Source organism: Lytechinus pictus, chromosome 10, assembly GCF_037042905.1.
Source record: "Lytechinus pictus isolate F3 Inbred chromosome 10, Lp3.0, whole genome shotgun sequence".
Lineage (NCBI taxonomy): Eukaryota > Metazoa > Echinodermata > Echinoidea > Temnopleuroida > Toxopneustidae > Lytechinus > Lytechinus pictus.
The window spans coordinates 33,350,758-33,366,287 of record NC_087254.1 but is presented as its reverse complement, the minus strand read 5'-3'; the positions used below and the strand labels follow the sequence as shown (position 1 = coordinate 33,366,287).

Sequence of the window (15,530 nt, the reverse complement as noted above, 5' to 3'; positions counted from 1 at the left end):
GTGTGTGTGTAAAGTTCATGAGAATGTGTTAGCTCAGAAGAAATGCATACAAAATTATGAGTTTTAAAGGGATAATCCAGGCTGAAAATTATAACATTAGAACAGATGGTAAATATCAGAGAAACAAAACACTGATATGGTTTCATCAAAATTGGAAGAGCACTTAGATCAAAATTTTGCACAAATAAAAAAAAATATTGATATTATAAACTTTTTTAAAATAGATTTTGATGAAGCTTTCTTGTTTCTTGCTCCAAAGATCATGTTATTTTCAGACTGGAGTAACACTCTAATCTATTAGAAAACTGTAAACATTAGTTTTTTTTATTTGGTTGGAAATTTAATTAAAATCCTTTACTTGTTTTTTTCTTTTGTTTGAATTCATTTTTCTGGTTTGAGAAACTACGGACAACCCTAAATACAGAAGCAAGTAGGGAGAGATAGGACTGATTAAATTGATTGAAGATGGTTGGGGAATATTGCTGCAAACAGTAGTGTACGCAGGATTTTTGAGTTGATTGAAAACTTGACAAGCAAAAAAAAAAGGGGGGGGGGAGTTTTCATCCGATGAAAATTTGACCAAAAAAAAAGGTTTTCACCAAAAAAAAATTAAGAAATTAGTTATTTTCGTAAAAAAAAGCAGAAAGATTTGAATTCGAATCCAAATCAAGTCTCTAATACGCTCCTTTCATTGATTGAAAATCCAAGTTGCAATTGATTTTTTTAGTTGCGTCTGATTGCAACTCCTTTTGCAAAGTGACTCTAATATAACAATTGAATACACCCAACCTTACTTATGCTTTGACTTTAATATCCACATTCATCTCCACTCTCCTTTTCTTACCAAAAGCATCACTTTTTGTATTCACTCATTTAACAATCATTTCACCCATATCATGTCACTCCTCCATGTTAATCCTGATAGAGTGGTCAACCACAGTGCACTAAACACCCTGCATTAGACACCATGTTTCTCTCCTGGGTTCGGTAACACAAACATTAGCAATTAATCATAAGCTTGATTTTTTAGATTGATTGCACATTGTAGTCGATGCAATCATTTGTAGATATTCTTTCTATGATGATTGCTGAGCTATGTGTTACTGGCCCCTAATTCAAAACTATTTTCCTAGGATCTCACTGCTAGCTATAATAATCGATCCTTTTTCTTCCATGAACTTGGGATTCTTTGTTCAGTTAAATACCGGTATTTCTTTAATTTTTCCATTTTCATTTGAAGCCTGTGCTATCTGGGAAAACGTTGCTGACTCCAAAATTGATAAGTAGGCCTCTCATGATAATGAACAGATTGTGAAATACCCAAATTCTTTAAGTAATCTCTGTCAAATCAATACAACTGAACTTCATTAATCATTTTTCAAATTATTCAAATTTTATACATTCATGTACATAATATTGCAATCTCAATTATAAAGTATGCAAAAATATCACTTTTTAACAGATAGCTTTATAAAACAGTCTTACAGAAAGTGTAATAAATTAAGGGTAATGGAACAAGTCAAGAATAGAAAAACAACAATCAACAACAAATAAATCTAGGTCTTTACATCAGATGTGTTTGACTGATATAATTTGTATTTATGTCAAGAATTTTTGTAACTTTGACGTGGTAAATAATTTCATATGAAAAAAATTCAAGTATGTAAATAAACTCCGGGATGAAATTGAATAAATATACCTTGGCCGGTATTCAAAAGAATACAAACTGGTAAAAAATAATGTTAACATTGAAATGGATAACATGACAGAGGAAGCGGAGTTGCTTGAATCAGCTAAACATATTTTCATCATCACTCTAGTAATTAAAGACTTCAACTCTGAATTTGAAATAATTCATTTCAACTTGGTTAAAGATATGTCCAAACTTAAAACTCTTCATGTTCAGTGTTATTGGTAACAACATAAGTATTAGACAACGTGATTGTTTGACCAAATGCTCATTCGACCAAGAGGATTACAAAATCTTCCACTGTCTACAGTGTAAAGAGGGGTCTTTTGGGCATGTTTATTTACAACGAATGCATCAAATTTTGAGGAAAAAAAGTTGTTTTAATGAGTTCGTAATCAATTATTTTTCTGGTTCTATTTTGTAATATTCTGCATTTAAAGGGAGATGGTTTAGCCAAAATGTACCTGGAATGCAACCCCTGTCTGCAAAAAATAAAAGAAAGAAAAAACGAGGGGACTTTCTAAAAGAAAAAAATTGTATCTGTTGTGTGCAAAATGGGGGTAAAACATACTTGAATCATGGCTACATGGTTAAATTCTGAGTTGCAGAATAATCATGATCAAACATTTGAATAGAGTGATAACAGAAGCACTCTACTAAATAGCTCAAATATTCAAACCATTGAAGGACTAATCAATTCTGGAGGTTTCAATGACACTGCTTTATAAACCAAGAATGCCATTATCATCATAAAATCTGGTAAGGATTTATCCATGTTTGTTCCATTTGTGCCATAATGAGAAGAAATCAGGTTTATCAGAAATTTCTCATGCATTTGTTTAACTGAGTTAAAATGATATAAGTTTGTAGAATGCAAATTGTGAGCAATTCAGCCACTACCTTCAAGATACAGTCTGACTAATCATAAATTCCTTTGATGTATTAAAGATGATTAACAAGGTGAATAATGAGCTGAATATGGCTGTATCTTCATTATACTTCATCTTTGATCCTGTTCACTTTTTCTCACCAATGGTATTTCATTCTCCATCATATGGTCTGCGAAGCCTCTGTCACTCAGACTTTGAGAGCCTGTTGAGCACTGACAAGGTTCTGTGCCATGCACTGCTGGCAATGGATTATTCCTAACTATTAAAACTATATAAACGGTTCCTAGTACTTGTATTCCCGTAGCCAGGCAGCATGTGTCACGTCGTACTTGTATCGGTGCTTGCTATGACTGCTTCAACTATGCTTTGGATGGCTTGTGTTGACAGGGATGATGGGAAGGCCTCTATGAAGCCCTGACCACCCTCAGAGCAGCTCGCAAGTTGAGGATCCAGTGGAATGTTACCTGTGAAATACACAAAATGAAAGAAGACTCATGTATGTAAAAATAAGCTCTCTGAAAACACCTGATTTCTTGGGATAATATTTTATTCCCCTTTAAATTACTAAATATCACTGTAACTTTCAATTTATCATCTTTAATCTCTAATAAGCCCTTCATTTTCATTTTTATGTGTTATTTATAATTTGTAATTTGTTTATCAATATTTTCAAGCTGACCACTTTTCTTCATTCTTATTTCTAATCTGAGGTATTCATTATGGTAATTAATCTAAGAAATGTAAATATAAATAGTGGCTATTTTATTATGGTAATCATTTGAAATAAAAAGAACAATAAATTCAAAAGCAAAACCATCTTTACCTAGAAAGGGAACTTGACATTCCTTTGCCAGTGATTCACCACCTCCTTGAGAGAACACATTGGAACACTCCTTCAAAGAAGAAAAAAGAGGGGGGGGGGGGAGAAGAGTGAAAATTATTTAAATTGAAAAGTGTATTTGATACCAATATCTACACATACACCCCAACACTCGCAGTCATACACACACAAGTCATGCATACATACAAACAACTCACTAAAGACAGGATCAATTTGTTGTATTAACTGGTTACCCATACACCAAAGCCTGAGATATTTCATGCACCGGCTCAAACACACGTCACTTCCGTTTTTCAATTCGATCGCAAAGTCAGCAAGATATGTGATATTGATTCTATCGATAACTGTACAAAGGAAAAAACGTAGGGTCAGGGATATTTTTAGGGTAGGGCTGGGTACGTTAATGCATTATTTTCCCTTATGTATCATCAAGCAGATACTTACTGAACAGTGAGGGCAGACAAACCCGCTCATGTTTTCTACCAGTCCCAACACTCTTAGCTTCGTCTTCCTGCAGAATGTTAGCTCTCTTCGAACATCACCTACAGCTACTGCCTGCAGAGGATAAAACCCCACAATATTATAATAGCTTAATCACACATCTAAAATGATCTAATAATCCATCTTATTCATTTTTCATGATAGGTACAAGGGCAAAGAAATGATTCTTGAGCAAATTATGAACATGCAAATGAGGGCTTAGGAATTGTTAAAATGAGGGGAATCCATCAGGGGGGAAGAATACATTACAATAGAAGAGCAGTGTCAAAATTAAAGAAACCTATTATTGGATAACTCCCAAATGAAATTAGGTGATGATTCAAAATGGTTTCATATAATTCTCCCCTCTCCATTGTAAATGAAAATAACGAGAATGTATAAGGCAATACTATAAAAAGCATGGGATTCCTATAAATCGGGAAATAAAAGGTAACAACTGTCATAGGCCAGCCTGAATTACCTGAGGAGTTGTAACAAGGACAGCACCATCCGGGTTATGAGACTGGAGATTCTCTACCACTGTGATGTGTTCATCTGATGTACCTGTTATAAAATAAGCAGATTTTGTAATAGATTATGTAAATATACAATGAACAGATTATGCAATATAACACAATGATTCAAGAAATCACTACACCAAAAATTACTGTTACAATCAGGCAATGATTCATACAAAAATGCCAGCATGTTGAAAATTCTGACATGTTGATTCATGAAGTCAGTATCATTTTTTTTAAATCTTGGTCAATGCACTGCTTTGATCCCATGTGGAAAAAAAAATAAAAATAGGGGGATTTCGAGGCAAAATAACCCCTTACAACAGATATATTTTTCAACTCTTTTTCATTAAATAAATAATCTAAATATTTTCAAAATCAATTGCTCAAACATTCCAACAATGTACAAAATAAGGTTGCTCATGATTTGGATAATGGCAATTTTACATGTGAATACATTATTCAAATAACAATTTCTGATACATTTCCATTGCCAATGAAAGAAAAAAGGGAAAAGAAAGAAAAAAGGGAAAAGTAAAAAAAATGTAAATGCTAAAGAATTTATGTAAAATAAAATGAGTAAAATGAAATGACAACCAATTACCAAACTTTCATAATTTGCTTTCTGAATCATACCAACCTGGTGGTGTATCTATAATAAGGTAGTCTAATTCACCCCATACAACATCAGTCAGAAACTGCTTTATCATTGCTGAAAGAGAGAAAAAAAAGACGCTGGATGTGAAAATCAACAGCAAATACTTGCAGATATATTGTACGTGCACTCATCTCTCATGGTTTCTTAAACTCTTTGATATAGTTTTCTTCATCACACAATTTAATACTACTAATACTAGTTCCAGAGTTATAGGACCAACCTATGCCAACACAGGAGTCATGAAGAAAATATCTTCCTGTTCTATAATGTAATATGCTTTTTAAGTCAGATGAATTTTATAATTTGTTAGACATGGACCGATAAGAGATTTTGTTTTAAAAAGAATGAAAAGTATTCAAGTCAAATCAAATGATTTCAATAATTTTTTTTTCTTTATCACAAACAAGACTCCTGATGAAAGAAGCATGAAAATGTAGAAACCTGGGGCCAATATCATGAAGACAAAACAATGGTTACTTTTCCATTTACAAACTAGTACCATGGAAACTTTGATTTTGATTGGCTGCAGGGCCCGTTTCCATGGTAGTAGCCATAATATCAAGTTACTATCATTGTAAGTTGTTTATGAAATACCCAACTTTAATTTGTAAATATTTTCTGTTTTTATCCTACACGTAAGCAGGGGTGCATATTCACTACCGTTACTTACAAAAGTAAACTTTTACAATGAATTTATATACTTCTGAATACAGGTATTACTTAGGAATGATCATTTCAACAATACCATTTTTCTTTGGTCCCCTCCACACCACCGCATCATCTTGATTACCGAGAAGGAAGCTGATTGACATGATTGCTAAAGATGGATCAGGGTAAACAGGTACCCATCTGCAAAAGAATCAAAGTGATCAAACAAGAAATTTAACATTCCTGGTTATATCTGATTATTCTCCTTATCGGCATCTGGACAAATTTATGTTTGATCAAACAGAAATACACCTCTTCTTAAAATAATTTTACAATTTTTTTTGTATCTTTAAAAACAAATTTCTTTTTATTTGATCTTGGGAGTGATGTTACCATTAATATATGATGAAAAGTGGCCAATGATTACCAAATCATAAATCATATTTACAGACTAACACTATGGAGTTTGCCTAAATTGGGAGCAAACGCAAATGTGTTGGCAAGAAGTAAGTTCCAAAGCCGAGTTATCCTTAGAATGTACGGGTATTGATGGAGAGACATGTTAAACTTACGGAAAATGACTCTTTAAGGATGAAGAGTGTGTCAATCGTACGCTTGAGGATAAGGGGGAGGTTGTTTCATAAACCAAACGAAACTTGGAATATTAACTGGCTCCCTTTTCTATTTCCTTCCATCTGCTACATATATGTTAAACCAGGGAGATCTCCTTGGTTAAACTACCATTACTGTAAGGTGATTCTTATGTGTCTGTGTGTGTGTGTATTGAGGGATTTGCAGGTCTAAAAGAACCAGTCAGATTGGTCCGGGACTCTTGCCTGACAATAGATGACAATGAATAGTAATACTACCATCTTCCTTACCCTTGTGGACATTGGTGTACGTCATACCCTTCTACTCCAACCATCCGTGGAATGCTAGGTCCACAAAGATCAATGTCTAGGATCCCTACCTACAAAAAAAAAGATTTGAAAATTAGGAATTCTGTATTCAAAGGAGAGAGAGAAATAGAAAATAAAGAAAATAGACAACAGACCAGGATAGCATATCATCAAGATTTTGTTGTCTGACATGAGACCAGAGCTGCCAACCTGAACAAGAATATTCCAGTATTTTAAAAGATGAAATCAGTATTCTGGTGAGGAAATCAGTATTTTCAAAGAAATACCATGGGACAAAACATCAAACTGAAGCTTAAGAAATCAGTATTTTGCATGAAAGCATGAGTATTTTTCTAATTTTTCACTACTAATTACTGAAAATCAGTAGCAGTAATTGGTTGCTTTGTGGGGCCCATTGTTAAAAGACTTGCATTCAGAGTCTAATCGCAACTTGAAAAAAGCGAAAGTCCCAAATACACACTAGTTGAAAATCAAGTTTCGGGTGATTTTTCGACTTAATTGCAACTCTTTCAGCAATGGCCTTATGGTGTCAGCAATGGCGACTCTCTTTAATTTTAAATGGCCGGGAATGACTTTTGTCATAGCCGAGGATTAAATACAGATTTTTTTGGCGCTAATTAATGCAATTTCACACCAGCCGAATTCGAGAGAATTTCCCCACCAGTAACTGTTCGCAAATGTCATACATGTAGCAAGTCTCTCAATCACAGTTCAAGGTCAATATACCCAATGCTTCTCCGAATATCACGATCAGGAACAGCTGTATTTTGGCTTCAATCTAAAATTCACTGTTTTGCTTGGAGTTAAATTCTCTGTCATTTTTATATGGTCTGAGCTGAAGTTAGTGAACATGCGGTGAACAAATGGGCGAGCTGCTGCAGGCAGAACTTTTGGTTGATAATTTCAGTCTAGCTATATATCAAAACTATGGCAAAGCCATGGCATACATTGCCATACGAATGAGAATTTGACAAATTTCAGCGGAACAACCAAATACAGAGACTGAAGCTTTTGGTCTATGTCTGACTGAGACTTGTGACTCAAAATGTAAGACTCAGTCTCACAACTCACTGAGATGAAAGTAAGTTTTTTATAAATCACCTCTTTATTGATAAATCATATAAATCATATAACAAAGGTAATAAACATATAAACCAAGGATATCAGTTCTTATCGAACGAGATACAGGGTAACAAAAGCATACATGACATAAGTGTGAACATAACATTGTAACAGATACATGAACGAAACATAAATAAACATTGTACAAATAAAAGAACATGAGTGAAGTGAGCAATTCAGGAAGAAACTCATTGGAAAACTGTAAATTCATTGCATACTTGAACAATTTTGATATTCAATTAATTAATTATAAATGTGAGCCAGATAAATTTGAGTACATTTTTACAATTAAGCCTGAGTCATATCGATTATTTTGAAAACCAGTGTTTTTTCGATCGAACATCGATGCATCAAATGTTGAAGGCGGGGAATTTTTTTTGCTCCGGCCGGCCGTCGATGCACTATGCATGCACTACATGCACTGACGGTCTGCTCTGGCCGGGTGAGCGTTGCAAAAGCAGATGACAGAGCAAAGTTTGTTCGTATTTTCCATGATCACAAAACACAAAAAAGGCCGGGGAGCAATGCAGAATTCTTCCCAAAATATCCTCAACAATGTTATTTGCAGATGATAACATATAAGTTTAAAATGAAACAATATTAAAGACATGAATCACGCAGAGTCGATCCGAATGATTTTCGGTCAGCTAGCATTCGCAGTCCAGCCTCGCACACACCAGCCCCGTACTCTCCCGAAACGACAGGCGCGCTTGCCAGCGCCATCTAACAAACTGTGCAAACAGTGGGAAGAGCCCTGTAACTTGCCTGAGATTGTGTAGTTGGCGGGGTAGTTGGATCCAAAATTAGCTCCAAATAAATTGATGGGAATAAATACGTAATTTTCTCTGGATGATCATTTGAATTGGTATTCAATGCTGATATAACAATTGTGAGGAAAGATTGTGGAATATGAGTTATGACGATGTTCGAGAATTAATCCTGATAATGATAATCCATTTTTTAGTTAGACACAAGAGCTTGTGATCTAAATAAATACGAATGTCTCGGATCGAGCTCTAAATTCAAATAAATTATTATTGGATGTTAAATAATTACGATAAGAAATTATGGCCATACTAAAAATATTGACGATGTCAGCAAAGTATGTTATGTTCATATAGAAGAATTAATAGTATTATACTGGCATTATTTTTATTCCATCTCTGGACGTCTCCGATCTCCGAGAAAAGTAGCACAATGCGCATGCGCGGTCGATGACGTCTGACATATTCATGAAATCAGAGCCCAAAGTTGGGCACAAACTAGCTTGAAATTGATGGGAAAAAATATAAAACGCAATTTTTCTCTGTTTTGTCATGTAAAATTTTATTATATGGTGATATTACGATCTTCAAAAGAGTTTCTACATGTTGACAATGTTCGAGAATCAATCCTGACGTGATAATTATTTTTTTAGACAAGTGCACTCACTCATCATCATCATCATCATCATCTGGTACGGGATGAAGGCGCAAGCCTGTAACTCCCGGTCGCTTCTTGTAGGATTGGTCACTGAAAACTACTACTTCATGAGCTTGCGTGAGGAGTCATGGAAGCTCAAAGTACTTATTTTGCCAAAATATATCAATATTTCTTTTAAATTTGTCTGTTGTTGACATTTGTATTAGGTTTTCAGGAAGACTATTCCAGTCATAGATTGGAATAGTCTCAAGTCGATCGTCATGTGATGTCCGCCATTGAAAATTGAAACGAAATACAAACTTTTCACATCAAGCTCTAAATGCATATTAATGATTATCATATGCAAATTATTGTTAAATATTACGATTAAATCATGTTCTATTGTCATGATATTAATATTGTTCATGAAAGCAAGATTTATTTTACGTTGATCGCGCCAATTTTCCGGCCATTTTCTGATTTGATTAAAGCACAGTACTGCGCATGCACGATCGATGGTGATGACTTCCATTCATAAATTCATCGTGCATAAATTATCTCGGCACGAGCAGACGAGTAAGACTCGAACTATGATCGAAAAAAACTTCAAATTAATGGGGAATAGGCATCATATTTACACAATCGGTTTCATTTTGGGGGCAATATAAATCAAGTAAGTAGTAGTCAAGTTGGATATTACTGTTTATTTTTATGTTTGATTGCGTTAACCAAATGAATCGGCCGGCCGACATATTTTTTTTTTTTTTTGATGCACCGATTTTGCAAAATCTGCATCGGCGTTCGATGACATCGATCGAACACCAATTTTAAAATCGATTCGACTCAGGCTTAGTAATGATCGTATATCTAAACCTAATCTATACATGTTGCATTATGCAGTTTAATGATACAAGATTCTACATCTATATAACGTCAACATTCGAGATTGAGCAAATTTTGGCAAAATACCATAAAATACAGCCGTTCCTGATCGCGATATTTGGAAAGGCGGTGACCTCGAATTGTGAGTGAGAGACTTGTGTTGACATTTGTAAACAATTTATGGTGGGGAACTTTGCTCGGAGTCGAGTCGGCCAGTGCGAAACTGCATTTAACAAGTTGATTAGTGCCTGAATTTTTCATTGTGATCTGATTTCCAAATCTTTTAAAAAATCATACCAATTACCATCAGAAAGAGCATCCAAATTCCTACTAGGCACTTTATGGACAAGTTTTTGGCATCAAGAATAAATTTATAACAGCTCTCAGAAGCTAAAAATTTGGATTTGTGTGTGTCCATTTCTTAATTTTAAAGGTCAAGTCCACCACAGAAAAATGTTGATTTGAATCACTAGAGAAAAATCAGACAAGCACAATGCTGAAAATTTCATCAAAATCGGATGTAAAATAAGAAAGTTATGACATTTCAAAGTTTCGCTTATTTTTAACAAAATAGTTATATGAACGAGCCAGTTACATCCAAATGAGAGAGTCAATGATGTCACTCACTCACTATTTCTTTTGTTTTTTATTGTTTGAATTATACAATATTTCAATTTTTATGAATTTGACGATTAGGACCTCCTTGCCTGAAGCACAAAATGTTAAAATAATGGAATTCCACGTGTGCAGGGAGGAATGAAACTTCATTTCACATGACAATGACGAGAAAATAAAAATATTTCATATACTAAAATACAAAAGAAATAGTGAGTGATGTCATCAGTTCATCATTTGCATACCGACCGAGATGTGCATATAACCTGATAACCAGTAGAGGCGCACGGCCAATATTGGAGACTGTCTCCAATATGTGGGAGATTATGTCCAATATCAGAGACTTTTGTAAAGAATTTGGGTATCCAATTTCAGAGACAGTCTCCAGTTTTGGAGTCCAATTTCCTTTGTTTACATTTGCTGCAAAAGGATTACCTTGGGCTTGGCGGCAAATAAAAATGTGATAAGCAGATTCCTCATGAAAAATAACCCCTTTTCACCGTCTACTTTAAATATTCATTGTCTACTTTTGTTTTGATAAGGATTTTTGTTGTCAATCACACACAAAACAAATGGGCTTCTGACCTCAGTGAGACAAAATTTTGGGTGGAAAAAATCATGCTTTTGTTGGTGTTGTTTCTTTTGTCCTTTTGCAAAGCAAGTCGCCAATGTGGGAGATTGTCTCCCATATTGGCCGTGCGCCTCTACTGATAACTGTTTTGTGAAATGAAGCGAAACTTTAATATGCCATAACTTTCTTATTTTACATCCGATTTTGATGAAATTTTCAGTGTCATGCTTGTTGAATTTTTCTCTTTTTATTCAAATCAAGTTTTTGTTGGGGTGGACTTGTCCTTTAACTAACGTTACACTTACACATGCAGGAAAATGCTGAAAATTGACCGGATTTCTTCTTCTTTTTTGCAGTCATTAATTTGATATTTTTCATAAAATTTTAGATTTCTGTCAAATCTGAAGGTTATTTCTATTCAAATTCACAAAGAAAATATTTTCTTGAATTAATAAGAAATATAACTTTTTTCTCCAGCTCCAGACACACTTAACGTTACACTAGCCACTAGGCAAAGAAACTCCTCACGCGTCACAACCAAATCCAGACATTACACAAAAATAAGCATGTGGGGCTGGGGCACGCGAATGAGACCAGTGCATTTTGAGAGAAATTTAATCTTCTTACCTTTTTCTTTGCAAATTTAAGACCAAGGGCCAACTGCGTTGCAACCGTGCTTTTTCCGACGCCACCCTTTCCTGACAAAACGAGAATAGTGTGCTTTACACTGGCCAAGTTGTTCTTTACTTCATCCATTTCGCTGAAACCACACCGTCTACCGGTATACCACTAGTCCCTAAATTACTAGTTACACCACTACCCCCCCCCCCCCTGGCTAAACTTTGAGAAAAACAAAGGAAGTAAACAGATCGAGGCGGGGATGAACGAAAGTTGTGCCCGTCATCCCCGGGGGGGCCACTTCCATTGACGAGTGGATACCATGCGCGACCACGGGGTCTTGAAAAGCACCCTAAACACGTATTTTCCATATTCTGAAAATGCACCCCTTAACAAGTATTGGCGTGTGAAACCCTACCCTTAACAAGTATTGGAAACAAATACTATTGGCAAGTATTCCCAGAACTGAGCCCCTAAACAAGTACAGCGATGTATTTTCCATTTTCTGAAAATGCACCCCTTAACAAGTATTGGAAACAAAACGATACTCTTAGCAAGTATTCCCTGAAATGAACCCCTAAACAAGTACAGAGATATTTCATTGTTATGTCACGCGTCCGTCGGTCGTCGATTTTACCTTTACACACCATTATTTTGGTTTAGTACGGCCACACCTCGCGCAAATCGGACTCTAAACACGTAGTGTTGGGGCAAAAAGGACATCCTTTATAAAACATTTTGATTTTGTTTTATCATCCCCGCATATTTGACCCTAAACACGTATAATTTTCCCTGCGAAATAGATACCCTTTTTTCAATATTTTTGTGTTTTTGACACCCTTATCACGTTACGTACGTAACGTGCCCTATCTTGAAAAAGACATCCTTTTTACGTGTTTTTTTGGTCGCGCATGGTATCCACTCGTCAATGTAAGTGGCCCCCCTCAACCATGAACATCAATCGACTATATAGATCAGCATTCCTAAAAAAAAATAACTGGTCCCATTTTCTAAAATGGTTTGTTGGTTAACCCTTTTGTTCAGCTAGTTTCTTTTCTTCCAGTCTATCTTCTTGTGCCAATTAAATATTGCGGAATTAAAGGTAGAGTTAAAATCCGTGGCCGTCTAAATAGATGTCACACTGGGAACACCTTTATGGGGCAACTTTGTTTCTTTTTGGAAAGGTACAACTTGGTAGGATGGGGGTCGGGTGTCCGGACACTTTATATTTTTGAAGCCTTCTTTTTTGTCTTTGGATTACACTAAAAATACGAATTCAATAGTTGTAATCATCTTCTATTTTGTTCTCTATAATATTTCCTAACATTTTGTACTAAACATTTATGAAACTTCGCTTGTAAATTTTTTCCAAATGACTTTCTAAAACTGATCGTCCGGACACACAACCTGTCCGGACACACAACAACTGGGTATACTTCTCTTGAAGGTGCAAATAAGAACCTTGGTGGTGCAATACTGCACCTTATATGTGCAACTTTGCACCTTTCAGAGAGGTGCAAATTTATATTTAGCACCTTTCCAAAAAGGTACAAAGTTGCACCTTAAAGGTGCTCTCTTTGTGACTTCTGGTCTGCACCTTTAAAAGTGCAAAGTTGAACCTATTTTTCTTAGTGTGCACGGTCAATTTGTTTTCGCCTTTTTTCCTTGACACAGGTGAGCGTGAAAATGAGAATTCAGGACTGCGCAAACCCGGATTTCTGCGAGCTTTACAGAAATGGATAGTATTTACTCAAGCTAGTGTCTGTCAAAACTTTTACTTTCATTTGATAGATGAGACCAAAATCCAAGAATATATAAGAACAAAATTATCTCCATATATATTTTTCAATTCCCAGGATTTTTTTAAAGTGCAAAGTTTTTTTTATTGATACGCAATATCAGAATAAAGTGACATTCAAAAGGGTGGTAAAATATAAAGAAGGAAAACCCAAGCATGCACTTGGTTGCAGGAAGGGATAAAAAATTTAATTAAGATATTGTCATGTATAAAAAAAATAAACATGAACATGTGAGCTGAATATTATAGATATTCAGAGCTGAAAACATATAAAAATACTTTTTTTAGGAGAGATGATAGGTATCTCGTTAGATAAACCGACCTAATACGAGGGCGAAGCGCGAGCTTTTTTTTTTTTTTTTTCAATATTAAGATCTTAAAACTGAATACTCTAAACACTTTTGTAATCATTATGATGCATATCTAAACAGTTAGAGCGAGAAGCGCGAATTGAAAATTATAGATATTTAGAACTGAAATCGGGATGATTTTCATCCCATGCACGATGCGTATCTAATGCAAGCACGAGGGGTGAGCTGAAATTTTTGATATACTACCTGAAAGGGGACATTTTTAGGACTATTTGTAGGAATTCATGAAAAGGATACGTATCTCATCGGCGTAATGCAAACGCGAAGCGCGAGCTGATTTTTTTAAATATACACTCTAAAAAACGAAGTGCTAATTCAGCTCTTAAAGAGCGTGTATAGTGACTGCACTTCGGAGTGCTGATTTTTTAGTTCAAATTTGAACGAGAAAATCAGCACTCCGAAGTGCAGTCACTATACACGCTCCTTAAGAGCTAAATTAGCACTCCAGTTTTTAGAGTGTATATCCTCACCTAAAAAGGGACATTTTAATGTTTGTAAAAATAAATAGGGAGGATTTACAATCTCCCTTATCATATCATCGTGTGATGAAAAGCTTTGACAATTAAAATAGAAAAAAATATGTATATCAGAAATGTTTGTAAGAATTAATAAAGAGTAACGCATCAAAACGCAAACTCGCAGCAGGACTGAAATTAAAAGTTGCGATATTTACGTTTGAAAAGGGAATATTTTAAGGTCTGTTTGTTGGAATTTTTGAAGAAAATAAGCACATCACTAATAAAAAATGGGCACGAATTCTAATTCCTAGGTAAAGACAGGCAAGAATCATTTTCCAAAATGTGTTGGAAACTGCATTACCATGGTAATAGCATAGGACGGGGTATTAATCACCTTTAGTGGCATTCCTTTTCTGTTCATTGCCTTTATTCCGTTGCCCCTTCCCTTCATTTTTTTTCCTTTTCTCTTCCTTATTTTCGCACTATTCCCCTTTTGTGCAGCCCCTGAAAGTGGCACGTGCCATTTGCCCCCCTAGATACGCAACTGTATTATTCATCATAAATATTATGATGTTCGACCGTAAATAATTGGGGGAGTGATAACAGGCCTTCCCCCACCTGAATTATTGGAAGGATATCCCCTCCCCGATCGACACCCAGGAGTTCAAGTCACTGAAAAGATATACGCAATGTCCCGCAACGTGGACTTTGGACATGTCAACGACAGGGAGATCATGCAAACTATGTCACGTCAATAACAGTTCTCACTACACCCTCAGTATGCTGTAGCAGTTCCCACTGCGTCATGGTCATCTTTATTTGACGCAACGAGAACTACATGGACGTAGAGTTGGTGTAATGTGAGTATTAGACCTACGAACAATAACGTGACGTAATATTAGACGCATGCTATAGCGCATATGGAAAATAAAAGTAGGCCTACTTGTACAACTCTGTTCGAGTCTTTTCCTCTGCCACTTCAAGGAGTCGCACTTTGCTTGAATTGCGAGGACGTAGAGGAAAACCGTTCAGACGCGCTGCACCGCGCT

At 35.4% G+C, this 15,530-nt stretch overlaps 1 protein-coding gene across 1 annotated transcript; it reads right to left on the bottom strand.

Moving 5' to 3' along the window:
* Positions 1-1,733: 1,733 nt before the first annotated feature.
* Positions 1,734-12,230, bottom strand: LOC129270158 (cytosolic Fe-S cluster assembly factor NUBP2 homolog). Its single transcript, XM_064105889.1, has 8 exons — positions 11,864-12,230; positions 6,607-6,695; positions 5,823-5,926; positions 5,060-5,131; positions 4,383-4,465; positions 3,866-3,976; positions 3,404-3,473; positions 1,734-3,044 (listed from the first exon to the last, which is right to left on the bottom strand). Exons 1-8 carry the CDS (start codon positions 11,990-11,992, stop codon positions 2,899-2,901), a joined length of 804 nt encoding a protein of 267 aa, XP_063961959.1. The 5' UTR covers positions 11,993-12,230; the 3' UTR covers positions 1,734-2,898.
* Positions 12,231-15,530: the final 3,300 nt, after the last annotated feature.

Coding starts and splice junctions, on each gene's coding strand:
- LOC129270158 (XM_064105889.1), bottom strand. CDS start 11,992: ATGGATGAAGTAAAGAACAACTTGGCCAGTGTAAAGCACACTATTCTC. Junction 5,927..6,606: donor GTACACCAATGTCCACAAGG/GTAAGGAAGATG, acceptor ATTCTTTTGCAG/ATGGGTACCTGTTTACCCTG. Junction 4,466..5,059: donor TATTATAGATACACCACCAG/GTTGGTATGATT, acceptor ATTTTATAACAG/GTACATCAGATGAACACATC.